At 40.0% G+C, this 25,910-nt stretch overlaps 4 protein-coding genes across 6 annotated transcripts; 3 read left to right on the forward strand and 1 right to left on the reverse strand.

Annotated features, from left to right (window-relative positions):
* Nucleotides 1-478: 478 nt before the first annotated feature.
* RB195_005444 (uncharacterized protein) lies at nucleotides 479-11,405 on the forward strand (the record flags this gene model as incomplete). Of its 2 annotated transcripts, none has more annotated exons than XM_064177941.1 (33): nucleotides 479-590; nucleotides 650-736; nucleotides 788-876; nucleotides 1,252-1,394; nucleotides 1,560-1,656; nucleotides 1,786-1,868; nucleotides 2,011-2,189; nucleotides 2,705-2,883; nucleotides 2,941-3,084; nucleotides 3,151-3,294; nucleotides 3,439-3,578; nucleotides 3,695-3,790; nucleotides 3,850-3,955; nucleotides 4,427-4,581; nucleotides 4,641-4,763; nucleotides 4,863-4,926; nucleotides 5,004-5,135; nucleotides 5,191-5,342; nucleotides 5,611-5,683; nucleotides 6,350-6,475; nucleotides 6,542-6,682; nucleotides 6,747-6,851; nucleotides 6,916-7,038; nucleotides 7,097-7,309; nucleotides 7,368-7,482; nucleotides 7,552-7,649; nucleotides 7,895-7,975; nucleotides 8,093-8,230; nucleotides 8,286-8,435; nucleotides 9,252-9,356; nucleotides 9,535-9,588; nucleotides 10,343-10,483; nucleotides 11,274-11,405. In XM_064177941.1, 33 exons carry the CDS (start codon nucleotides 479-481, stop codon nucleotides 11,403-11,405), a joined length of 4,020 nt encoding a protein of 1,339 aa, XP_064035036.1. The 2 variants fall into 2 exon arrangements, with proteins under 2 accessions (XP_064035036.1, XP_064035037.1); XM_064177942.1 differs by having other exon boundaries at nucleotides 496-590; nucleotides 660-736.
* Nucleotides 11,406-12,136: 731 nt separating this feature from the next.
* RB195_005445 (uncharacterized protein) lies at nucleotides 12,137-15,345 on the forward strand (the record flags this gene model as incomplete). Of its 2 annotated transcripts, XM_064177944.1 has the most annotated exons (12): nucleotides 12,137-12,283; nucleotides 12,351-12,434; nucleotides 12,557-12,754; nucleotides 12,808-12,883; nucleotides 13,104-13,231; nucleotides 13,290-13,353; nucleotides 13,432-13,586; nucleotides 13,647-13,808; nucleotides 14,426-14,503; nucleotides 14,561-14,677; nucleotides 14,758-14,851; nucleotides 15,137-15,345. In XM_064177944.1, the coding sequence occupies 12 exons, from the start codon at nucleotides 12,137-12,139 to the stop codon at nucleotides 15,343-15,345; spliced, it is 1,512 nt and encodes a 503-aa protein (XP_064035038.1). The 2 variants fall into 2 exon arrangements, with proteins under 2 accessions (XP_064035038.1, XP_064035039.1); XM_064177943.1 differs by lacking the exon at nucleotides 15,137-15,345 and having other exon boundaries at nucleotides 14,758-14,859.
* Nucleotides 15,346-20,095: 4,750 nt separating this feature from the next.
* On the forward strand, nucleotides 20,096-23,399 carry RB195_005446 (uncharacterized protein; the record flags this gene model as incomplete). Its single annotated transcript, XM_013436843.2, has 11 exons — nucleotides 20,096-20,233; nucleotides 20,567-20,650; nucleotides 20,714-20,911; nucleotides 20,980-21,055; nucleotides 21,200-21,327; nucleotides 21,391-21,454; nucleotides 21,768-21,919; nucleotides 21,998-22,159; nucleotides 22,961-23,038; nucleotides 23,094-23,210; nucleotides 23,298-23,399. 11 exons carry the CDS (start codon nucleotides 20,096-20,098, stop codon nucleotides 23,397-23,399), a joined length of 1,299 nt encoding a protein of 432 aa, XP_013292297.2.
* Nucleotides 23,400-23,788: 389 nt separating this feature from the next.
* On the reverse strand, nucleotides 23,789-25,410 carry RB195_005447 (uncharacterized protein; the record flags this gene model as incomplete). The annotated part of the gene is made up of 3 exons (XM_013436844.2): nucleotides 23,789-24,004; nucleotides 24,926-25,108; nucleotides 25,165-25,410. The coding sequence occupies 3 exons, from the start codon at nucleotides 25,408-25,410 to the stop codon at nucleotides 23,789-23,791; spliced, it is 645 nt and encodes a 214-aa protein (XP_013292298.1).
* Between the last annotated feature and the right edge of the window lie 500 nt (nucleotides 25,411-25,910).

The raw sequence follows: 25,910 nt of genomic DNA on the forward strand, positions 1-25,910 counted from the left end.
ATGACATTATTCATTATTCTTTTTCTTGACATTTGTACATAAAGTTATGTTCCGGGTCTCATTTTCCATGCGTTGATTATGCAAACATGTGTTTCTGGTAAAATTAAACTTTTGGACATGTTTTTTAAATGGAGGAACACCTTGTAAAAATCTATTAAATACTTGCCTGTTCTGTTGTTTTTGTTATTTCCAAGGGAAAAAGCCTAGTTAACTCGAGTTCCTTGCTTCTTTTGCTCTTTCTGATCCCTGGTGCATTAAAAAGTGTACCTATAAGTTTATTGTTAGGTGTCTTTTTTTCTGTGGTTCAGTGCTTGGCACATTTTCATACTCCCTGTCCTTTATGGAGGTAATGTTAGTGGAACGTTTTGTCACTTATCTCATTTCGTTTGTCGTCTTTTTTGTGGTTTCAAAGAAGCGATTCTCTGCTTATCATGTGCAGGTTCATATGCATTGATTTGAACGAATTGCTCTGGTTTTAATGAGGTACTGGACGAAATGGAACGATCGTTCACGTTGTCGCACTCAATCAAACGATGTCGGAGTCTCTCACAAATCGAAAATGATCTCAATTCGGAATCGCCTAGCAGAAGGTTTGGAAGATTCCCACTTTAAGGGTTCATATTGGTGTGGCTTCTATCCCACTAATTAGGTTGTTCAAGGAAGAACAACAAAGTGCTATCGCAGAAAGTCTACCGCGGGAGATTGAGCCTAGGAAAAGGAGGTGCCGCAGGAAGAAGTGGGTTATTGATCGATCGATGGTGAAGTGATAGTTACTGAAAAATTTCAGTCAGTCGTCGTCGATCGAAAAATAGTCACCAATTTTTAAATGTTGATGGCGATGACGATGATTATTATTGGGACGGTAGTAATGACTCGGTTAGTAAAACGTTTGATATCTGTCGATTTCTGTTATTTTGTTTTTCCTCAATGAGGTGTTAATCCAGTCATATGGAATAGCCACCTGTTATCTGTAGCTGTTTTATCCAAACGTTAATTGGGGCATAACATTAGGTTAGATTTTCGAAGATGACACAAAAAGGAACATCGCCTCAATGTTGTCGATATATTTTTTTTTGTAGCGGCAGTTTCTATGTATAAACTTTCGCATTAAATTTTTCTTTCGAAATGCTGTTTTTGCTATTAGCATGTGTTTTATGGTTCCCAAATACTCCCCGGTTTCTCCTTGTACATCAGTCATTGCATTTCCAAAGTCTTTGAAAGTAGACTGTTGTTTTTTAATAGGTGTTTAAGGATCTGCCTCGGCCGTCATCGTCATCGACTTTTCGGTGTCTAGCTGTTATTGAACGTGCGTCCTCAAGTTCTAGTTCGGGAAATGAAGCACAGAAAAGTTCTTTGAATGAGTCTGTGCTATCACAAGTGGCCGAAAATGAGAGGTAGGTTCTGTTTTTTTTCTATGGAACCACTGTAAAAGTTAACTTTAAAAGCTGAGTTCTGGACACTTTACCATTTTTCATTTTATTAGACTACCTACCTCTTGTTCGTAACTATTGTAGGTAGTTATTCTCGATGATTTTGATTCAATTTCTTGGCTTCTTTAGAGATAATTTGTACCGCGATCTCGACAATTTTTTATGTGCCGACAGGTATGTGTCGAATAAATTGACAATGGCTAAAACTCCAGGGAGAACTGATCAGGTAGTGGAAGTTGTTATTTGTGTCAAATATGCGTTAGGTTACCTCATGCATGTATGATGTTTGCTACACTATCTGCGTGTTAAATTTATTTGTTTTATTTGATTTTTGGCTAGCTCATATTATTTTCAGGTTTTTACAATCGGTTCGAAAAAGAAACTACATCGTTATGGTGATGTGTTATGGCTTATATTACGAGCTTATTTCAGTGGGCGGTACGATATTTTTCCATTCGACTTCTTGCTCAATCATTTTGTTTAGGTTCCTTTTGATTTCACTGCAACCTTTGTTGTCTTTCTGGTCTTCTGACATTTTTTTTCAATAATTTTGTCTCGAATAGATTATTGAGTTCTTTAGAGAAGTCTGTGGAGGGCAGGACGCGACATTTGAAGTTGATGCATTGGTATGCTCGAAACGAGAGCAACGCAGTCGTGTTCTTGACGAAATTATGAGTTATGAGGCGATTCCTCTGAAGGAAGGATACGAACGCCTCGAAATGACCTACATGACACATCTTCAAAAAACCAGGAGAGAAGGTGAGAAGGAAGATCTAAACTTGTATTCAACATTTCAGGTTGGTTCCCTTCAACCTGACGTTTTTGCTCGAAATTCCTTTTTAAATTCTACTGAGTTCTGATAAACTGACTACTACGGACATGAGGTCAAACATCACGAATTATAGACGTGGTACACAAAGTTGTGTTTTGAGTTCTTCTAGTCGGTCGATTCCGAGTATTTGACATTTATAACTTTATTTCGCTCAGTATTTTCTTCTGCGAATACAGATGACTTTAGGAAATCACGCGACTTATTGCAGTGGTGCAGTTTGGTTTCGTAGTTTGAGAAAATGTACAATCTCTAAAAGAATCAGTTCGATAATGTCATATATAATCTCCAGGAAATTCAGTCTCCTTTTGGGACCACCTAGCATCTGCGCAGTGCACCATATAACTCGTAATTTTGTACCGAAATCTGTACAGTCGTCTTTTTTGTTAGCACGCTGCTCTAAAGCTAGATTTCCTGCCACTGTGTTAAAAGTGTATTGATTTAGTGAATGAACTACTAGAAGAGTACGGAAGATACCAAGCCCTATATCCCCATTCAAAAGCAATGATCGATGATTGTAATGCACGCAAAGGCACAACATTCACCAAGCAACTACTGGAAAAAGTGACGTTACTTACTGTGTGGCTTAATACGGTAGAGGACCTCACGTCAAAAATTACTCAGGTAAAGATTGAATTAAATAAACCATGTTCGATAAGGAATGAGCTTGCGGCATTGTAGCTTGGAACTGTATTTGAAGTCAGTCGGCTGCCTGATGCAGATAAATTGTGGCCACGCCCTCTCCACAGTCAGTCCTGGACCGTAGGATTACGAGATGCGCGCCCGGTGTTTGCAGCATTTGTGAAGAGAAGTCTTCATGTCAAGGTGATTATTTCAAATTCATCGGGATGATTTTATAGGTTGCGACAGGCTCTTGGTTTGCTTTTTTAGGGGATGAAGAGATTGGTAACTAGAGTCTGGGAGCTGTGTGAGACGACAGTGATGAAAACTGCCATACTGCTTCAATCGCCTATTGCCAGCTATGCTCATGCTGCATCACGTCAAAGGACTATGCTTAGATTGACAGCAGAACAAGTAAGAATGACCCTATTAACGGATTTCAAGTAGGACCATAGTTGAATAAGTTTCGGTTTCATCATGCTTCTTTTTACTATCCTTATGTCGAGTGGTATGAGAAATCCAGTAATCTGCGTTTGAAATTTCTGTTTCAAATTGCAGATGGAGAGGTACAGCGATATGTTCAACTATACACTAACGAGTGAAAAGGCACAAGCTATTCACCTGCCCTCTGTTGGCCCAATGTTCATATTTGTCCTTGGTGTTCGCCTCGAATTAGCGAGAGAATGGCTTAGTGTTAGGTTTGTTAGGTATTTTTACATAGAAATTCTATACTCGCGATCTTTGTTTGTTTGAACACCTTGCTTTAAATTGCTAGGTTAAGTCAAGTAAGTCATCTTTCCTAAATTTATTATAGATCGAAGTGGAGTATTCCGGCTGGAGCCGAAATGGATAGACTCACTTTGGAAACGCTAATTGAAGATTGCCGGGATTGTGTCGAAGAAGCTGTTCAGTAAGCTTTAAAATGGTGAGAATCTGAGTCATAAGTAACTAGTATATTTTTGATTCCAGTGTCAAACAGTTCTTCCTCGACGTTATCCAGTCTATCTGTCCAGAAGGTCACAAAGGAAAGCTTTGCACTGCAGATTTCGATGAAACCTTAAAAGATGTTTTTGAGGTAATTTTACTCCGAATGGTAGTCGTTTCTTTTATGACAGACCTGTTTTCCGCTGAAATTATGGTGTATGGCTCTTAGCTCTTAAGCGTTTCAAAATCTCTCCAAGCCGGGTTTTACTCATTACGTATAACATGCCATAGACCTGAATTCTGTTTTGCTCCATATTCTCTACAAAGATTAATCCACGTCTTTGAATATCTCATCAAAACGGGTCAAAGCGACTTGAGGCTCATTGCAGTTACGTAAGTATGTACGTATATATATATATATATATATATATATATATATATATATATATATATATATATATATATATATATATATATATATATATATATACTCCTCTCTCCTTGTGATTGAACAACTCTAACTCTCGTCGGCATTGAATTAAGAGCGCCAGAATTTAGCAAATGATAATTTTTAAGGTGGCTGGATGTTAATCAGTGTGCAAACGGTTGTATGATACTTCAGAAATACCTCGGCTACGTGGAGAGATGGTGCGATACCATTGCTCAAAATGGTGATCTTGGAAGATTGTTTTCAAGGCTCGAACGAGAATGGAAAACCACTGTTCAGTGCGCTCGACATATTCACACTGGTTTGGATATACTAGCGTCATCTTTTTGGTGAATATATTATTATTTATGATTTCAATATTTCTAACTAAATAAAACTTCGGTTTCAGCACATTCCTGCCACACTTGTTGGATGTTCTTGTTGTTTCCTTTTGGGAAACAAATATGGATCGCATAGGGGTTAAACATGGTATTCGTGAACTGGATGAGGATGCAGACAACGGCTATGATAGGTTTGGGATCCTATCTTTAATTATTCAAAACTTTCAACTTTTGTGCGAGAAACAGATGTTAATTTTACATTTTTTTGTTAATTCATAGTAATTTTACAGTCAAAGTCACGAACAAATCACAGGATTTGATGCATTTCGCTCGTATAATAGTGTGATTCGAGAGGTATGTGCTTAGTGCCTCCCACCGCATCTTTTTTTAACCACATCTGCTGCATGCACTATAGTATTCGAACTGTTTAGGTTAAAGAGCGTTCTGCAAGACTTGTCGGTTTGCTTCGTGGTGCTTTGTTGGATCTCCACGATGCAGCTGGATACATGATGCGGCAATCGATAGAAGTTGTAGCAGCAGCACTTAGGGCCGAGCATTGTCTGGTAAGTGTTGCACATTCTTTTTAAGAATCTCTTTTGAAAACAGTTACGGTTTCAGGTCGATTTTGGCGAAACGTCAGTGGCCGTTTCTGTGCTGGTTGACTCGACAAGTGCTGATAAAGCTCTTTCGCAGGATTTAGTGACAGCTCTAGCTGAAGGGCGAAAACCCGACAGTGGACACATCATTGTGCTGCCGACACAACACTCCAGGTAAACATTTGTGTTTCACAATTATGCTTGTGAGGTAATACTTTGATTATAATATTATTGTTATTTGTAAATGTAATGCTCACTAACTGGAAGATTTCTGGAACGAGTATCTTCTGTACTCCTGTAACTGTTTTGGTATCTTCCTGCATTCAAACGACAAAATTTCAGCAAAGCATAAACTGGACTAACAGTTTGTTCTATTCTATGGCACTCGCACGCAGAAGGAAAGTCGTTTTGCATCCTCTTTTTTTAATTTTTACCTTTTCAGATGGATGTGCAACTATAGACGTGTCAAGCTAACCCTTGAAGAGAATGTAATGGAAAACATTCATTATCTTAGAGTGAGTGTCTTCAACATTATCTTAAACTTCTCACTCATGGTCGGGTCAGTAGGACATTAAGCACGGTGCAGTTGCGGCTGCGCTGCAAGCAACGCGGTGGAGATAACGGTTGGAACTGAGGTTGGACCATTGCGAGCTGCAGCGATGAGAGGCGCTAAATATAAGTTTCTACTTAAAGGAATCACCCCACGAATCTGGGATGGTGGGGGTTTCAGGGAGTTATGCCTATACGGAGTCGTAAATTATGGAGAGAAGAGTGATTCCGTCTATTTCTTCCTAATTACAGTAAAAAACGGCCCGGAAGATACGGCTCCGAGCGTTCCGGCGCGCTATTTTCTTCAACAAGTTCGATTGGAGCGCGCCAACCCTGTGCACGCACTGCATCTTCCGGGCCGTTTTTCACGGTATTTAGGAAAAAATGGACGGAATCACCTTCCTCTTCATAATCTACGACCCCGTATAGAAACTCTCCACCTGAAATCCGCACCACCCCAGATTAGTGGGGTGATGCCTTCAATCCTAAACGCTACGCTCTACCGTACCGCTTACGCAACTGCGCCGTGCTTCATGTCGTTTTAACCCTACTATATCTACTTTGCATTTCGAAGACCGTAAATTTCTATATGATTGTTGTTTTCCACATGTTCAACAACTGTATTATGCTAGACAGACGTTGTTTGTGTGGTTGGACAAGACTACCGGCTGGAGAAGAAATTTCCTGGAGTATTTGAACTTGTGATGTCGTCTTGTTCTTCGCATCATAATGTTGACAGAGAATTGAAGCAACTGGCAGTAAGTTTTTGTTACATTAATTGCCGACCTTTCTTTGGAAAACTTTTGTAGTTTGTCATTGTATAGGCAACATTCCTGGATCTGTCGGACATTCTTTCACAAGGTATAGCAGCACTTTGCAGCGATGTTCGCCGAACGTATGATACATTGAAAATGCGAGATTACGTGCATTCTACTCTTATTCATGCCTTTAACTTTGCCTTTCAAGTTGGTTTTATTTTGATGACATTGACACTACTATTGTTGTTTGAATCGTGGCGAATGCATCCAGCTACATCGTGATGTTTGTCGATATGTTAGTGATTCGTACATAACCGAATTTGGAGAAGAATTGGCAGTACGTGGACTGAATGTTATACATCAGTGGAAAGTGCTCGTACGTTGATGTGGCTGTTTTCTCGTTGCTCAAATTTATATTTAGAAAACTTATTCATTTTCAGGTGAGCGTTATGCAACCACAACCATCTCCGCACATTCCATTATGGGCTAGCCAAGCGTTCAACTTCATCCATTTTCTTACCGATCCAAAATACACACAGTACTTGTCGGATGACGAATTCCATGTAGGATTTCTTTCTTATATATAAGTTTTTTTCTACAGCTCTAGGCACTTGCATTCAGCTTCTCAAGGAGGATGTGGAGGAGTGCAAAAGATTGATTTTGGGAGACAAAGACAGTATAGTAATACCTGTGCCAAGAAGTCGCAGTTCAACTTTAAATTCTCCCAGAACTCCAGATAGCTTGGCTTCAAAAATGGCCAATGTTGCCATGGTGTCGCGCAGAGCGAAACTAGCAGCAGCAGCTTTAGATACTGACAAAATGGTAGCAAAGCGGGTGGGTTCATTTTGTTCGATTGAGTTTTCCTTTGAATACCATCGTAGTTCGTTCGCAGACGACATATCCACTTGGACGCGTAGTTGCTTTGAAGCGTGAGGAGTTCAAAGTCGAAAACTACGCGGATCCGTCGAAGACAGTACCGTTCAGGTACCAGCTTTTAGAGAGGATTGGTGAGTAGTGATCTTCTTCATTTTTACTCTTCTTTTTTTCGTAAACATCTATTTGTTTATTATTTACAGGTGGCGGTAGCTTTGGTACGGTGTATAAAGCTCTTAATGTGGATGCACAATGTGTGATCGCGGTTAAGAAGATCAGAGTGGAGCGAGGAGTTCTAAAGGTATCAATTTTTTTGAAATTGTAATTCATAACCTTCATAAATACCACTCCTTCGTGAAAGCATAGGCTTCTCCAACAATATGTTTCGCTGTTAAAAAACTTGCAAACAGATATGAATTATTTTTTGTTTAGCGAGTCCAAGTTAGTAAACTTGTGGCATATCCCTCGTAGATAAGTTATTGGGATAAATGAAAGATTGCTCTAATCTTTTTTGAATCATTTGGAGATGACTTATTACTAATTCAGATTCTGCAAGGTGAAGTCGACATATTTCGTAATCTTAACCACAAAAACCTCGTAAAGTACTATGGTTGTGAAGTTCATCAGGTAATTTTCCGCAAATCTGTATTCAAATGTCCCCCTTTGTTGATGATTTCTACACTCGATTGTGGTAGATTAGCGCTGTCCATCTCTACATATCCCTGCGATTTCTCACCCGTTCAGGATGAAGTGCTAATAATGATGGAGTACTGCTCGGAGGGAACGCTGGAAAGGATATGTCGCGAAGGACTTGATGAGGAATTAGTCAGACGATACACGAACAGCCTGCTCCGAGCGGTTGCCTACATTCACAGTCAGAAGGTGATACATTAATGTGTTCTATGTATTTTTGTTATGGTTAGAGAAAACTCTTTAGGTTGTACACCGCGATATAAAACCAGCGAATATCTTCTTGGACCTACATTGTGTGCTGAAACTTGGTGATTTTGGTTGTTCTGTGCGATTGCGGGATCAAGCGACTATTTATGGAGAAATAGCTGAGTATGCAGGGACAGTACAATACATGGTTTGTCATTATTTAAGAAAAGAAACGTTTGTTCTCTTTATTCATTCGATGTTGTTTCATAATGGATATTTCTCACAGTCAAATGCGCATCAAACCTACGAGAAATACACTGCTGAAATTTTGTGCTGTATTTTACTGTCGCACGATTTGTAATCGGCGAGACTGCCACTAGTCACGTGCCCGGGAGTACATGGAGAACCTGGACGCTCTCTGCAGTGGCAGAGAGCGTTAATCATCCCATGTTTCAACAGCGTTGAGGTTGCTGTTGGATATACTTGGAGGTGGTACAGATTTCCTTGTAATCACAATTGGTTTTTGATTTCTGGAAGTTGAAGATGAGACTCCAAAATTCATTTTATGATACGCTATGTCTTATATGCGTACAAATTCACTCCAGGGATGTAATAGCTGCTCTCCGCGCTGACTAACCATGCTTAGGAGCACGAAATCAACAGCGTTCGAAAGATCAAAATCAAAATCAAAAATTGAGTTGTGTAGGCTATGCTTATCCTCTGTTGAATCTTAGCAACAATTGCTATTATAGATATACGGATATTCCTAAATGAAGCGCTGCGAGGGCACTTTGTTTAATCTTGTTGTGAACAGGTTTGCGATCTCTCTGCGAGATCTTACCAATTCAGCTACTCTAGATACGTCAATCATAAAGTATAATGCTTTCTTGGCTGAGAGATAATACTAATAATTACTGTTTTTACAATGAGGTGGGTCTATTATTGAGAAATGCCTCTCTTGAAACGAAGGAATCTATTAGAATTTTCTTTGTTGCTAATTGTAATCTCTATTTGTTACATTTAGGCTCCAGAAGTGTTAACCTATGGTGGAAAGGCTGAGGATGGGCGCTATCGCGGCTACGGCAGAGCTGTAGATATCTGGAGCATAGGATGTGTTGTGTTACAAATGGTACTTCGCTCTACTATTTCTTTTATTTCTTTCCTTGTCTTCTTTTCTTTTCTTTTCCTTTATTTCTTTTTTCATTTTTTTGTCATTATTCCCTGATTCTTTTTTTTTCTGACTTGTCGATGCCTACATTGATATTTCCTAACATACTCGTTTATAAGTTGCAACCATAAATGTTTAGACCACTGGTCGTGCCCCGTGGCCTGAAATGCATCCATTACAAATCACAATGCGGGTAAGTTTGGAACTTCTCATTTTCTTGTACTTATTCGACGAGCAAAACTCTAGTTTCTCATTTTCATCTCTGAGGTTCAAGTGTTTAATGGTGCATTTCGGCAAGTCGTAGTAAACTTAGATGTTTATGAACTCCTTTTGCTCTTTTTATTATCCTTTCGATTGGTCCATTCCAAACCACTTTGTTGTTGAGCTAACCTCAAATGAGTGGGTGTGTGTTCACTCTATGTTAGAAAACGAATTATCATTTTTGTTTGCATACGAGTTTTTTTTTGGCTATGACGTAAATTGTTATTGATTTTTGAAGAGTTCTGCCATCGTTACCTTCGTCAAAGAGTGGAGATTGTAAAAAAATGAACAAATGTCTCCACTGTTTAAGCCAATAAAATTCATATATCAACTTCAAAAGGGAGAAACCGAAGGAAAACTGGTTGGAATTTTTGAATGTGCAAAGAAGGCGGCCCGGATTGGAGATAAATTATATCATGCCTACCATTGGTGGATCCACTAACTTAACTTTAGGTCCTAGACAGCGTTTACAGCCAAATTCATGGACGCCGAACTAGAAATGTTTTAAATCATATAACAGATTTCGACAGTGCATTATTTGCTAAAGACACGTCACATCCATTGCTGACTTTTCAAGCTCAGAAAAGGCAAAGCTTTGGCTTCATTATTATGTGTACTAATCCAAGACCTATCGTCTAAACTGTATGCACAAACTAACCATCCTGGAGAGCTTTTACTGTTTTTAGGTGTGCCAGGGCGGGCTGCCTGCTTACCCGCTACCAATTGGACCTCTTCTGAAGCACTTCTTGGACATGTGTTTTGTTTTCGATCCTGATAAAAGAAAATCAGCAGAACAACTTTTGCTACATCCGTTCGCGAACTTACACGTGGGTTTTCCGTTGTTTTTTTTTAAATAACGTTTTGCATAATTTAGTTTCCGGTTTCTGGTTTTAAATGTGAAATTGAAAATAAACTAATGATGTTCCTCTGCTAAATTCTCTTTGTGGTCACTAGTTACAAAGTAATGTTGTTTTCTCTTGTCCTGTGAAAATCAACGTAAACTAATGTGGTAGGTTTATTTATTGTTCGTTCCTAATCGTTATACACATTACGATTTCTTTGCACAGAACAAACACGTTTAAAGAAAGTCATTTTTTCTTTATTTCATACGTAAATAGTCTACTAAAAGCAATGCTGATTGGTCACCGAAAAATGTAGATCAGTGTCTTTAGTGGCGAACTTTCTCTGCGACTGGATTAACAGTGAAGCGCAAATGTGACCTCCTCCCGTTTGAGCATATAATTGGATAAAAACGGACCTGTTTTACATCACTGTCACCGCTCTCTACCGGCTTTTCACCATTTCGACCATACGTTGTTTAAGGAGTGCAACTTCACAAATACTGTCACGTTTTATGCTTTACTTTTGGATTGCTGGCGTACTCAAGGTAGATCGCTTATGGTTTTATTTTCTCTTGTTGGTCACAACACGTTAGTCGCAACTGTTGCTTCTCATTCTATTTCTGCGCCTCAAATTGTCAGTGATCAGGCACCGTAGTTCTTTTTTTTGTTGAAATTATTATTGGTAGATATAATTCGATGTCCGGATTTGATCTCTGAGATGTGAGCACTTCATAAATTCAATTTTGATGAGTCTTACTTATCTGCTATTATTTAGGTTGATTCGGACTCTGTTTTGCAGTCAGTCACGGAATCTGAGCGCCATTCAGATGACACGCTCGATCCGACCTCTGCGAGCCGCCACAATGATAGTGATAGCAGTATTAGAAGTTGTAGTAACCATGGGTAGTGTTTCTTTTTATTTTAATAATTGGTTGTTGTAGATTTTTACTAGTATTCTGCTTCTTCCCGTTCAGATAATCACAATTCCGAATCTGTTAATTGTTTACCTCTGTTAATTTGTACAGGCGATTATTTTGAAACAATTGAGAATCCTCAACCTTACCGCTAACAAATTCACTTTGGTGCCTTAAACTACTTACCGGTTCGACTATAATTATGCCTCACAAAATAAATTGTCATATTACTATTGATTAGTCATTGTCGATTATTAATTGGCTTTTTTCATATGTTGGCAGATTTTATCATGTTGAAAACAATTGTTGAAATTGAAACTATAAAGTAGTTCCATTTCTTTGTTTTTTTTTTCTTAAATATTCTGTTCATCGTGCGACTATTTCTACTTTTTCGAAACATTTTTGCTTCATCTCACAATGTGCAGCAGGTTTCCACTTTAGCAAACCTCTATGTATTCGTATTTTTTCGTCAGTGTCAATAATTGCTCCATTAAAGTAAGCGTGCTGTCTTTGTTGGAGACATTTGAACAAGACTAACAGTTGTTAGTCCAACTAAAAATACAGTATTTGGTAGATAAGTTGGAATTCTTGAAGTAGCACTCCTTAATCCTTATTTGTGGTTGAAATAAATGCCGTCGTGCCTCATTATCGCGGTCCATTGCCGGCCTGTTTAGCATCAAACTGGAGACCTTACATAATTAAATGACCAAGAAGTGATTCAGGAATGGAGGCGTCGTTTCTCTTCAAGCTGTTATTGGGCACAAACTGGATCCTCTTTCTTTGGAACTACTACCTTCAGTATCGACAGTACAGCGTCCATCAAAAGAATGAAAAGAGACCACAACGAGTGGAGAGGCTGATTACTGAAGAAGTACTCTTTCAAGCGAAACATTTCTGCCACTCCTTTCTTTTTCGATATGGAGAGTTGGATTTTGCAGGAGTATGACAAGGCTCGAAATTACAAGTTAGACAAGCATATTTTCTCGTTTGCGCATGATCTGTTCGGCCAAGTATGGACAACGGTGGGTTTACCCTTTAGTTCCCCGAGTATCGTTATATCCACCCTGCAGTGGTAACGCTAACGGTTCTGAGATGTGGATTATCTTCAATAATGATGTGCTACTTAACGATTGATCAAGTTAAGGTAGTTCTCATCACCGGATTTCTGCCGTGGTTATGGTATGCGTGCTCTTCTTATCCACTTCATTCTGTTGTGTTCCTAGCTGTTAACTCACTTGTGGACACTCTAGTGGATCTACCATGGGATCTATACGACACATTTGTTATCGAGGAAAAGCATGGGTTCAACAAGCAAACACTGGGTTTCTACTTTCTGGATAAGGTGAACGAGCAGAATATACGAAGTACTTTCTGACTTTATCAGAAATTTTTCAGGCAAAAAAGACTGTTCTATCTTTGCTCATAATGGCTCCAATTCTGTTGGCCATTGAATGGATCGTTGAACATGGAGGTGGGTTTGTATTTTCGTTTACATTTCGTACTGTAGTTTCACTGCGGTGATAGATTTTGAAGAAAAGTGAAAGTCGTCTGAGACAAATGAGCTTTCATTCGTCGTAGAGCTTCAAATATGCAATTTCTCGAAAATCATAGAAGACGCTAGTGATTTTCATCGACCATCGCACTTTTTCCTTATGCTCTTTTGTTTTTTCTTCAAATTCATATTCTTTAAGGTCCCTACTTCTTTGTTTATGTGTGGATATTTGTCTCAGTAGTTCTACTTCTACTTATGACAATTTATCCTGCGTTTATTGCACCACTATTTGACAAATACATACCGTTGCCTGACGGAGAGCTTAAGGTTTGCTGCTGTAACTGTCTGTTGAAATTTAGCAGTTACTGACTATTTGTTCTTCAAGGTTGCCATAGAAAAACTTGCGGCTTCAGTAAAGTTTCCGCTTACAAAACTCTATGTGGTGTACGGTAAGTTAATTTCGGCTTGCCAGCTTGATCGAAAACATGCTTAATTTAACCCCAATTAATTGCTGCAAAATGATACAGGTTCGAAGCGCTCTGCACACAGCAACGCTTACATGTATGGTTTCTGGAACAACAAGCGCATTGTTCTTTATGATACGCTACTAAGTGGAGAGGAGAAAGAGAAGGTCATCAAAGAATGCGCTGAGGCTGCTGAGGAAATGAACGACAAGGATAAGGTGATCAGATCGGATTCCTCATTTCTTACAGAATCAAGTCCATAAATGTTTATTGTTCAGGCTCGAGGAATGTCAAACGATGAAGTTGTGGCGGTGCTTGGACACGAACTAGGCCATTGGGCATTATGGCACACACTGATTAATTTAGTTATTACTGAATTGAATATTTTGCTAATGCTTTCTGTATTTGCGCACTTCTATCGATGGGGATTGATGTACGAGGTGCGAATTATTTGTTCATATGGAGATTTTACAAATGTGGACTATAACATAAAACTGCGCTATTTGTGACAGGATCTCAGGTTTTAAGAAAGACGCGATATCCCTGGTTATTGAAATCACAATTGTTGTTTGCGTGTTCCAGAGCTTTTTTTCTCTTTGTTCATATTCTAGAACTATCGCAGTTCTTGAAATTTCCAATACAATCAAATTTATTTTTGCCTATTGAAGTAACAACGAAGAACATATAATCAGACCGAAACTACTTGAAGTCTTGTGCAGTCGCGTAAGCGGTCATGTTCGAAGTGGTGCGGTTGAACTAGTGGCTGCGATCGAGGTGGGAAGGTTCCAACGTCTCTACAGGCGACTGCAGCAAGCAAAGGTCCCATATTGACCGCCAGTTAGGCTCTCCGCGCCACTTCGAGCGCAGTTGCTATGGACTTTAGGTCCTTTCGACCCGATTTTAGCAATTAATCAATTTCATAACTGAATTTGAATGAATATATTTCAATAAAAAAAGATGAGTATCTAATTATTGTAGTAGTTAATGAAAACTTTTTGAAAACAAACCTGTCCAATGTTGTTATGTTATCAGTCGACTTGGAGATATTTTATTGCAGGCATTTGGATTCCACACCACTCCTACGCTCGTTGGTCTGACATTGGTATTCCAGTACATTATGGGTCTTTATAATCAGGTTTGTCAAATTCCGATATTTTTAATCGTCTGTAACTCTAGCACTTTTTTTGTGCAGGTAACCGAAGTGCTAATGTCAATTCATTCTCGACGTTGTGAATTTGCCGCTGATGAGTACGCTACCAAATTAGGGTACGGTGATCGACTCATTGCAGCGCTTACAAAATTGGGCAAGGTAACTGTATGATTACACTCTATCACAACTGAGGTGTGTCAGGTTTGGTAATTATTGATTTCGCATGATAAGTATTGCAGGACAACCTCGTCCTGCCTGTCGATGATCCTCTATATTCTACGTGCAACCATTCACATCCACCTATTCCGGAAAGGATAGAAGCCATTAATAAGAGTAAATAAGTGCTACGCTTTAACGGCTTCGTCCCCTCCATTCTCTACATATCGCTTAAGTTTTGATGAAAATTCTTCCCTGGGTATCGCCTAGTATGAATCTTTTTTTTATTCGTTTAACTGGAGTGTAGCTGTTACATACGCTTCGACCTAGTTTTGCGGCTAGATACTCGTTGTTGCAATGTTTACGGCTGTCTTTAAGATTAAATTTACCTCTTAATAGCTTGAAAATAGCAGTTAAATACCGAAGAAACAGATATTGTTACATGTCATAAACTTCTTGAAGCGATGACTCACCGAGCAGCTGTATTGGTTGACACAGTGACACTGGCATGTCATAGATTTCTTGAAAAGATGACTCTCCGAGCACCTATGTTGGCGGGCGCAGCGACGCACTGGCGTTGGCCTCTGATAGTTCTCCTGAAGGTCGTACAATGTATTCAACGCTTTCTGCCAGCCATGATGTGCATATTAATCGAGACTGTGCTAATTTGAATTGCTGATTATTCACGAAGCTTTTAGAAGTCTACAGAAACATGATGTTGAGCTTATCGATTTTGGAAATGTTAAAATCTATGCTAACTTTGCATTCTGCGATTATATCAATATTTGTTCACCTATAAATTGCTATACATTGCTAGTTCACAACAATCAACTGCTGCCACTTATGTTGTGCCGGACGACCGTGATGTAGATAATAAGGAGTGTGTTGGAGTTGTAGTACATTAAACGCGTTGCAGAAGTGACGACATATTCATGTGTTGGTTAATTTTTTGCTTTACTTTGAAGAAAAAATATTTTGGAGAACTTTTCGATTTGTCTTTTCGAATAGTTGGATCAGTGATGCCGTATCATTCACATTTCCTTGATCAAGTATCATAATCGCTGTTAACGCGTTAACATGATTTACGATTCTTGATGCATTCAGCAAGTCTCTATTTTGCTGAATAGCATAGGAGAGATCTTTTAACACTTTGTGTTATATATTTATTTCTCGTGGCAGGTGTGCAGTCGCTTAGAGGCCCGTTGTATCCACACGGTCGAGGGTTCGAAACCGCCCTAGTGCAAACCAGGCCTTTCATCCATCCGGTGTCGACAAATTGGTACCAGACTTGTCTGGGAGGACAAAAACACTGGCTTGGTCATCTGCTGGTCCCGCAGGTTATTGTATAGGGGAGCACGCGTTCTAAAACCTCAACGATTACGAATTGCAGGAAAACGCGTTGGCGCATCCCAATTGGATTGATACGCCAGTGTCTTGACCCTTTTATCCTTTTATTTATTTCTCATCCAGTAATAAAAGTGAATAAAATAAAGTGAGCGAAGTAAAATGAGTGAAAAAATCAAACATACCTTATCTTAAGACTTAATCACTGAGCATACTTTTTGATTTCTGAAGTTTTCATTCAAAGAGTTGCAAGATGCAAAGTCACGGTCAGTCGAGTCATTGTAATTCAAAAGTAATCGATTGCACAGCGATGATGGCGTCGGATGTTCTTAGAGGAACCAGTTTTCCATTTCCCATTATCGCTTCTCTTTTTTTTTTCAAAATCACTTCCAAACGATGAAGTTCGTTCTCCTCTTCACATCCTTCACCTTCAACAGTTTTAGTTAGTTACCTTTACACGATCTGCACACTAAGATCATTTTAAACGACTCTTCGGAAGCGGTTCCTCTGAATCTAGTGTTGCACAGAAATAACTTGTGTCCCTGTGCTTGTTTTCGAAAGCTCATTTGCCTGGAACCCATCAAAACCGAGAGGGGTTTTCGGATTATTTTCGTATTATTTTGGGTTGAAGTTGGCAAGGATGTTGGGTTCCCTTCGAAACCATTTGAATTTTTTTTCGATGAATCTGTGCGAGGTTACTCCATCTTTGAGAGAGTTATCTATGTGTAAACATACACTTTTTTTTACTTATCGCAGCACGACCATACCTGCGTGTTTGCAGCAACGCAGCATCTCGCCTCTTTCTTGCAAAATTAGTGGAACCCGTTCGAAGATCTCTGGTTTTTGCACTACGTTTCGAACGTCTGCACTAGGCTCGTTGCAGGACCCTCACTACTGCTGCAAGCTGGTATATGCGAATGTTGCCAGCCGATAGCATTCATTTTGTGGAGTTTTTCTGGGTTGAAGCGGCAGCAAACACTTCTACGAAAGACTGTTGTAGAGCAGATTTCTGGGTAGCGATGGAAATATCAAGAACTTTGACTCGACTGTACTCGCTCTGCCACCGTATCACGATTTTAAGGTGGTGCGGAACCCGTAGCATAAGCGTTGAGTTCGGGTAGTTGAGGAACCCACTGTGGTTCTGCTCATATTTCCCAAAAAAAAACTGTGCGGAAGACACTGCTTTTTTTACGATTTTAGTTGTAGCGCGCCACTGTTGTGCACGCGCCGCGTCCAAGCGCGAGCGGCCGAAGGTCAATGAGTTCTCCTCACCAGCCTGTTTTAGTTAAACTAAAGAATAGACCACTGAGAGGACCAAAATGTAAATAGAAGGACATCCACACCATCAAAACCACCGTCAAAATCGTGATACGCTGTCTTTAATCGAAGCCGTCATCGCCTTACCTAATTCTGGTATCGACGTCTAAAAAGGCACTTTAAAGTTGTACAAATATTTACTTTTGGCTTATATGTCCCACTATAGAATTTCCTGTAGAAAACCCATAGCCAAATCAAAAATTCGCAATCTCCATTCTCCGTTCCATTGTGCATTTGACGTATCTACAGTCTTTAAACTAAACGTGTTTCTGTGTGAAAAACTGTGTCGTTTCAAAAGTAGCCACTTACACAGTGCTGCACACATAAATTCAAAGCCTTCTGACCGGAATGTACTTTGGAAACTAGAGGTTTGAGGATTGTTACAATGAAAAAGCTAGGGATGAACACCGAAACGTAGTGATAGAAAGGTATCTGCCTTCAGTCGCTCTTTATGTAGTAGGGCCAAAACGACATGAATCACGAGTGTAGTTTTTATTTATTTATTTATTCACATACACCAATGGTGCACCAGAAAAGAAAGAAAAAAAAATGGAACACACTTTGTTCGTGTCAGAGAATCTTAGGAACAAAAAGAAGCTACAAAATTTACTGAAACCGGAACCCAATCCATTGCCAGAGAAGACTGGCACTGTCTTTTTTCTGCAGCGGATTACAAGTACTCCATGTCAAACATGTAGTAGTAGTTGTAGTGTAGTACTAGTTGCGGTGGATTTGCGTACGCGTTCGAAGCAGCGCGGTGGAGGCAGCAGTTGGAATCGAGATGGGGCTATCGCGCGAACTGCAGCGATGAGTGGTCCCAGCAAGGATCCCACCACGCTCCTAGCCGCTACGCTCCACCGAAGCGCGTAGAGGGAAGCCGCATACGCAATTGCCTACATGCTTCATGTCGTTTTGACCCTACTACATTTGGTAGTGTCGAAAAGAACGACTGCGGACCTCTTGGTTGCTTTGCCGCAATAAAAACCAACTGCAAAATGTAGGGCACGGAGCAAGTAAGCAGAGTAGCGACCGGAAATTGCCCTACATATTGAGAGAAGTATGCCATGCTTGTCCAAGATCATCCGTTGTTAAGCACTATGACAGAAACCAGAAAGACGACCTAGATTCGCATATCAAAACTCATGTTATTATCCTGACAGAACAATATTTGGGATCTCTTCCGCTGAGATCACATGTGGAATAATATAAAAAGCACCGCTGACTTCCATTGCCTACATCTACTAAGTTAGTGGTTCGTAAAATGTCACGGATCTGAAGAAAATGAGTCGATTTCTCGGTTATCATAACATCGTAATATCAACATTATTCTGTCAGTAGAGCTTGAACACTGATGTCCTGATTACATCGATTGCAGGATCATCGGTGGTCGAAAAAGAAAAAGATCAAGTACAACGCAACATTTCGTTTTTTTTTTCGATTGTCGCTTACCATGTTCTTTGAGTAGGAAAGAAGCAATATTGAACTACTTCGCATCCCACGTAGATCTTTCCTTTTATTTGTTTTGTTTGTCAATTTCTTACAGTTCTCACAGAGACTGTTTTTTTCATAGGGAACGATCCAAGAAAGTTTACAGGAGTGTGAAAAATCAGGCTTCTAACTATCCTTTTTCTGTTAATCGTACAAAATGAAGAGGTTTTCACAGCGCCTTCACGTTTTTTGGAGATCTCTCGTAAGAGCTTGAATTTTGTGGAGGTTTTCTTAACAACTCTCAAATCCTCGAATGCAGCATACTACGGATTTGATGTGGTATGGATTTCACATGGAAAACTTCTATACAATATGGATTGTGGAAAACCAGGTAGCTCCGCTCATCTCTCCGTGGTCGCTGTACAAAATGGCTCGAAAGACGCCGTTTTTTTTTCACGACGGTTTGCATTGCAACGCGCTTTGTGCAAGCGCCGCATCAACGAGCGAGTCTTCGAGGATCAATGAGGTCTCCTCATCAGCCCATTTAAATTAGATTAACGAACGATTAAGGGAACGGAACGCGTACAGAAAGGCGCGTTCTAAGGCTACCCGCGGAGTTCGCAGCCGCACGGGCGGGGCCGCCCGTGCGGCTGTGAACTCTGCAGGCAGCCTAACGCATCTTGGAAGAACTAAAGCAGAACTGCACGCCGTTTTCTTACGACGATTAGAGAGAGATAAGTGGAACCACGTGTTTTTCCACAGTCTATTGTACGACCCCGGGTAGGAGTTTTCCATGAGAAGTCCATACCACGTCAGATTCTTTTTTTTTGGCATGCTGTCTTTAAATTTACAGATAAATTTGGAAATCTGCTGTAGGATTTTTCTTCATTTAGATCGCCTTTGCTACAATTTCATGTCACTTTCAGAATAAAATGACTTATAATCATCGTAGTCGTCCAATTTGTGGGTCTCATTAAATTTCCTAATTATAATCGGCTTCAGGACAGAAACAGCAGATCTTCTCTGTGAAGCTCTTCTTTGTCGTCCGCAAAATACTCACCGCAGTTTACTAAATCCTGGGTCTGAATCTAAGCTTGAGCTTTATTATAATGCTACTTTCATCGCTTGTGTTTGAGCTCCAAGGAGTTCAAAATTTCCTTAGTCGGTTAGAGAAAACCTGAGGGTTGGTTGCACGGTGACGTGTCGCGAGGCGACGTGACGTCGCTTAGATTAACGCTCTTTTTAGCAAGTGAAATGGTTCTAACCTTAGTATTCGTATTTCAGGGCGGTTGGATTTTTTCTCCAGATTTGTACTAGTTGTGACCAGTGGATATGAGCCTTTTGGCAGCGTTACTTGGGTCTAGTTGGGCTGCTTTTCTCTGGAAATCTTACCTTCGATATCGACAGTATAATGTGCAGCTGCTCAACGAAAAACGACCTCGAGAAGCTGAGGAACTGATCACAGATGAGGTTAATCTCCCAGTTATTCTTGCAAGTTCTCATTTCATAAGGGTTAATTCGTGTGAAATAATCTAAACACTATATCCGTACCTCAGATATTATGGGTGTGATTCAAATTAGTTGCCACTGAAAAAGAAATCTGTTTTTGATCGACCATATAGAATAAATCAAATGAAATTAGTTCATTGAGTTACTGTTAAGAACTTGTTTAATTTCGCCAAAGCGATTGAATAATTCGAAGCGTTGGATGTGATTGGACAGATAGAGTCAACCAATGATGCATATCGATGGCTCCGCCCACTACCGAGACTTATAAAATCCAGTTCTTTGCTGTTATTCCAGGATTATCACAGAGCACGTGACTACAATTTAGACAAACACAAGTATTGGTTTGCTTACAACGCATTCAACCAGATTTGGACTACGGTTTGTCTGCGAGTTATATTGAAGGAAGGAAATCCATGGACTCATGGCAAAACAATATTTCAGATCCTTTTCACCTCCGGTTGGTTACCGTGGTTATGGCAACTAAGTTCGGCTTCTCCCTTGCCATCCATCATCTTCCTTCTTCTAAAGCTTTTCCTAGATTCATTGATTGATTTGCCTTGGGAAATGTACTACAGCTTTGTTGTCGAAGAAAGACATGGTTTTAACAAGCAAACCCTCGATTTCTTCCTGAAGGACCAAGCGCGTTCTCCTTTCTGCAATTTCCCATTTTCATTTTTCCCAGTGATGTGCAAGTTGGTTTTTTTCAGCTTAAGTATTTTGTTCTATATGCGGCTGTCTATGGTGGATTATTAGCCGTTACTGAGTTTACTATTGAGAAGGGAGGTTGGTTATGCACAAACCCTGGAATTTCTACTCTTTTGTAAATGCTTTGTTTCACTTCAAAAATGGCTTCGAAGAGAAAACTCTTCGAAAATTCTGTTATTTGTTTTCTTTACAAGTAACTCGGGCAAAACAAGTTCTTTACAGGACCTTACTTTTACATCTATGCGTGGGTGATCATATCTGTAATTTCACTCGTTTTTCTGCATATCTACCCGACTTACATTGCTCCGTTGTTTGACGAATTCGTTCCTTTACCCGATGGAGAACTCAAAGTTTGCTTTTTTTCCCTGGAATTCACTAGCACATGAAGACTTTATAGAAGTTTTGCCCTCTAGGTTGCGATCGAGAAACAAGCGGCATCCCTGGATTTTCCACTCAAAGGACTTTTCGTTGTTATTGGCAAGTTTTTTTTTTCCATCTTACTGGAGTTTACAATGTAATTTTAGGTGTAGCTGATTGTACTGTACCGAAAGAGCTAGAGTAATAAGTTGTATTCCGTCCAAACGTTATATATAGTCTACATTTTGTACTTGTCGTAAACGCACTGCACATTTCGTGGCGGAACCACCACCGAAAAAAAATGGCTTGGGCGATGCTAGCGGGTGAACAGTCAATAACAGGCCCTGAGCATGATTCTCTCTCCATACTTCGATATCACCTGCGAAGAGTGTCAGAAGCTGTGTTCTTCATTTTCTCGTAGAAATAAGTTCAGGATCGAAACGCTCGGCTCATAGCAATGCCTACATGTATGGATTTTGGAAGAATAAACGAATAGTAATCTTTGACACGATTCTATGCGCAAAAGAGAGAGAAAAAATACAAAAATCACGCGGTGAAGTTGTTGACGCGGCGGATTCTTCCAAGGTATGCTATTACGGACGAGTTTCACTGATCTTTCGAAAAGGCGATTTTTCTCCCAAGGAAATTCATTTCATTATATAGGTTGATGGAATGACAAACGACGAGATGTTGGCTGTGTTAGGTCACGAGCTTGGGCACTGGGCGCTGTGGAACTCGCTCATAATCATGGGCCTCTTTGACATTAATTTGCTGATAATGTTATCAGTGTTCGCTCGTTTTTACCACTGGGAGTTGCTTTATGAGGTAACTTAGTTAATTTTACTGATCTAAACTGAATGTACGTGTCTAATCAATATCATAAGCATATTACGACTAAAAGGGGGCGGAGCAGGACAGTCAAAATTGGAATCACCGTTTATATGCTGCTTTTCTATGCTTTTTTGCGGCTTTTAAACCTTTACTGGATTAAAGGCGAGCGTAATTGCCATCTGCTTCTCAAGAAACAAAGCGTAGTGTGAAGGCGGGACAAAGGGGTTTGCGTCGCCCAATCACGGGCACTCTGCCCCGCCCCTTCTGCTATGCAAGGACTCAGACTTTGGAAGAACTTAATTGTCACTTCCACTCAACCATCATACTAAAGGCATCACCCCACGAATGTGAGGTGGTACGGATTTCAGGTGGAGTATTCGTATACGGGATCGTAGATTATCGAAAGGTGGGTAATTTCGTCCATTTCTCGCTAATTGGCGTAAAAAACGGCCCGGAAGATGCGGCGCGTGGCTGGCGCTCCAATCGAACTCTTTGTATAAAATAACGCGCCGGAATGCCCGAAGCCGTATGTTCCGGGACGTTTTTTACGGCAATTAGGAAGAAATGAACGGAATCACCCCCCTCTCCATAATCTACGATCCCGTATACGAATACTCCACCTGAAATCTGTACCACCTCAGATTCGTGGGGTGATGCCGTTAAACTACAGCACTCAGAAATTCGTTATCACGCACTATGAACATCTTCAAATAAACAGAGTTTGAACATCTGCCTAACGAATAAGTATTTGTTAACACTTATCAGTAACTCACTCACTTCAGTGGAGTTTTTCAGGCGTTCGGCTTTTCAGCAACACCACCGCTTATAGGAATCATCCTTGTGTACACGTTCGTCCTGGGACCTTATCTCCAGGTCATGCCTTACAGTCGTTTGGAGGCGAAAGCTACGAGAAATATAATGCATTCAGTTAGCTAAAACATTTCTGATGGTTATCACTAGACAATGCGAATATGCGGCTGACAGATTTTCTGCTAAACTCGGACGCACTTCTGAGATGATTAGTGCTTTGAAGAAACTCGCGAAGGTGCGTAGGAACCTATTATTTGTTTCCTTTGCATGACCGATAAAAAATAAATAAAAAAACAGATGAAGTAAAAGTGAGGATTTCTAGGACAATCTGGACATGCCGGTCGATGATCCGCTGCACTCCATGTGTACTAGGTCGCATCCGACTACAGCAGAACGGATACGAGAGCTCAGGAAAATGCAATAATCCGAGTTCATTTAGTTTATTTTATCTCCAGGTGTCGCAGATGTTGAAGAGTGTTCGTTGTGTTCTCCCTTATGATTTATGGATAAAGAGTGCAAGAAATCCCTTGAGAAATCCCCTAACTCTTCAATTTGGTATCAAAGAGTCTCGAAAAGTGCTTAACGCGGAGTGCGTTGGCAGGACACAATTTCATGCTAGGAATACACATGCTTCATTACTTCAGGAGCTCAAAAAGTAATATTAGCAGTATTCCAAGTAAAAAGTATTACGCTTATTTCAAGCCAAAAGTAATATCAGAAACTCTCAGCTTTCGGTTCAGTACTGGCCAAAAATAAAAGAAGAAACAAGATAACGATTTATATCAACCAAACCAAACAACACCAGAATAACATTTAGATGGGGTTGGTTATCCACTTGGTAAGAGGGCCATGTTCACGAACGAGTTGTACGCCCACTCCATCCGATCGAAGACGTCCTTCAGCACGCATCCGCTCGTAGTCGGCCTTGTCCCAACGAGTGAATCCCCATTTGCGAGAGACTACAATCAACTGTCGGCCAGGGAACTTGAACTTAGCACGACGGAAGGCCTCAACGGCGTGGTTGACGTTCTGCAAATGACGTAATCCAGGTATTTTGCAAAGGAAAAACATCAATCGAAATTAAACTGTCACGAAGAAATAAGAAAATAAGCCCCAAGTGAAGAAAGATCTATTTTCCCGAAATGTGTTAGCTATTGCATACGGACGTCCAAATACCAAAATCACGAAAGCGACATTGAAAATCTCGCTCGAATATGCAAAGCGTTGCAAACAAAAGAGCTTGTACATGCCGTCGTGAAAAGAAACAAAAAAAAAACTGATGACAATTTCACCATTTAAAAGGAAGAAGTTGAAGACTATAAAGCCAAGAACGCAAAGAAGTTCCCCAACCAAGATACGGACGTAATACTTCTAATTCTCAATTCAACAACATCACTTTTCTTATTTAGAAGTATGATTAAGATAAGGGAAATCAGTGCTACTTTTGCACTGTAGTAATAGAAGCAGTTATGAAATTGATTGCACAGAATAACGCATAAAACACAAACTGCTAGAACCTTTACAAGAAAATACGGGCGATTCTCACAGGCTAAAACATGAAGTTGTTAGGTGAGAAAATTTCGCACGTAGCGTAAGTTAAAGGTTGGTGCTTATGTGTTGATATCTAATTCAATTCATTTTTTTCTTTCAAATCATTGCGACTTCAACTACTCCTACCTAGAAACCAGAACTAAGATAAAACGTCATGGAGAAGTGGTTAAGATGAAAGATATCCGAAGATACATTATTTCTCACCCAGATTCAGATTAAAACAAAGTAAGAGAAGAGTATCGAAGTAGAGGTCAAGAACAACATTGAGCGAGATCTAAATCCAGAAACTCTGGACATGAACTATAGAGAAGTTGAGTGTCTGACAGTGCAGAAGTTCAATAAGATCGAAATGTTAATTTAAAAGAGATCAAAAGATCAAAGATGAAAAAGTATGCCCACATTCTCTTTCACGCGCATAGAGAAAAGAATATCTCCAATGTCGACACGAGCCACTAGACCTTGCGGTTTTCCGTAAGCTCCACGCATACCCGTTTGCAAACGATCAGCGCCGGCACATGATAACATTTTGTTGATGCGAGTGACGTGGTAAGGGTGTTTACGAACACGTAGATGGAAACCGTCCTAAATGAACAGCAATAACATCGGAAACGAATCAGAAGCTCCAGATAAAACTCTACCTTTCCGCAATTCTTGACCATGTATTTATTGGCGCAAATACGGGCAGCTTCAAGAGCTTCCGACGAAAGATGTTCACGTTCATTTGACATCATGTGAACACAACATGGGAACTCATCCACATTGGCCTTCTTCTTGCCGAGATCGAAGATACGAATCTTAGGATCGGGAACACCACGACAGAAACGTGACTTTGGGTAAGGCTTATTCTTAATGTACCGGTAACACCTTGCCGGTCGGCGACCCATTCTGAAACAAGAACGATCTCTGGAAAATTTAATGCTTCGAAAAGAGAAGAGTGCAGAGAAACGCGCCTATTTATAATTAGTTCGATCTATACATAGTGAAATACATAAACCGTAGCACTAACAAACTGTAAAATAAAACGAATGGCTTGATTTAGATCATAAAACATCTACTATGTATGAAAAGACCACCACACATACGAACACAAAGAAAACAAACAAAACAACTAAAACAAACAGAAAACTACGTCAATTCAAAACTACGGATGAAATGCTCACTTATTCCTAAGGAAAACCATGCAAAATAACTACAGCTAGCAGAACAAACCACAAATCCCCACTGTAACCCTGTGGATATTTACACCTGAGTTTACGCGAAGTATATATGCACAAAAGAACATTTTAGGTCTCAACACAGAGAATGTCGAATCGAACCATCGTTCGTTGGCTGAGTATCACATGCGGGCGGTGGCGCCGTGTTTTGCAATGGAGCGCACTATTCC

Source organism: Necator americanus, chromosome I (genome assembly GCF_031761385.1).
Source record: "Necator americanus strain Aroian chromosome I, whole genome shotgun sequence".
In the NCBI taxonomy this organism is placed as follows: Eukaryota; Metazoa; Nematoda; class Chromadorea; order Rhabditida; family Ancylostomatidae; genus Necator; species Necator americanus.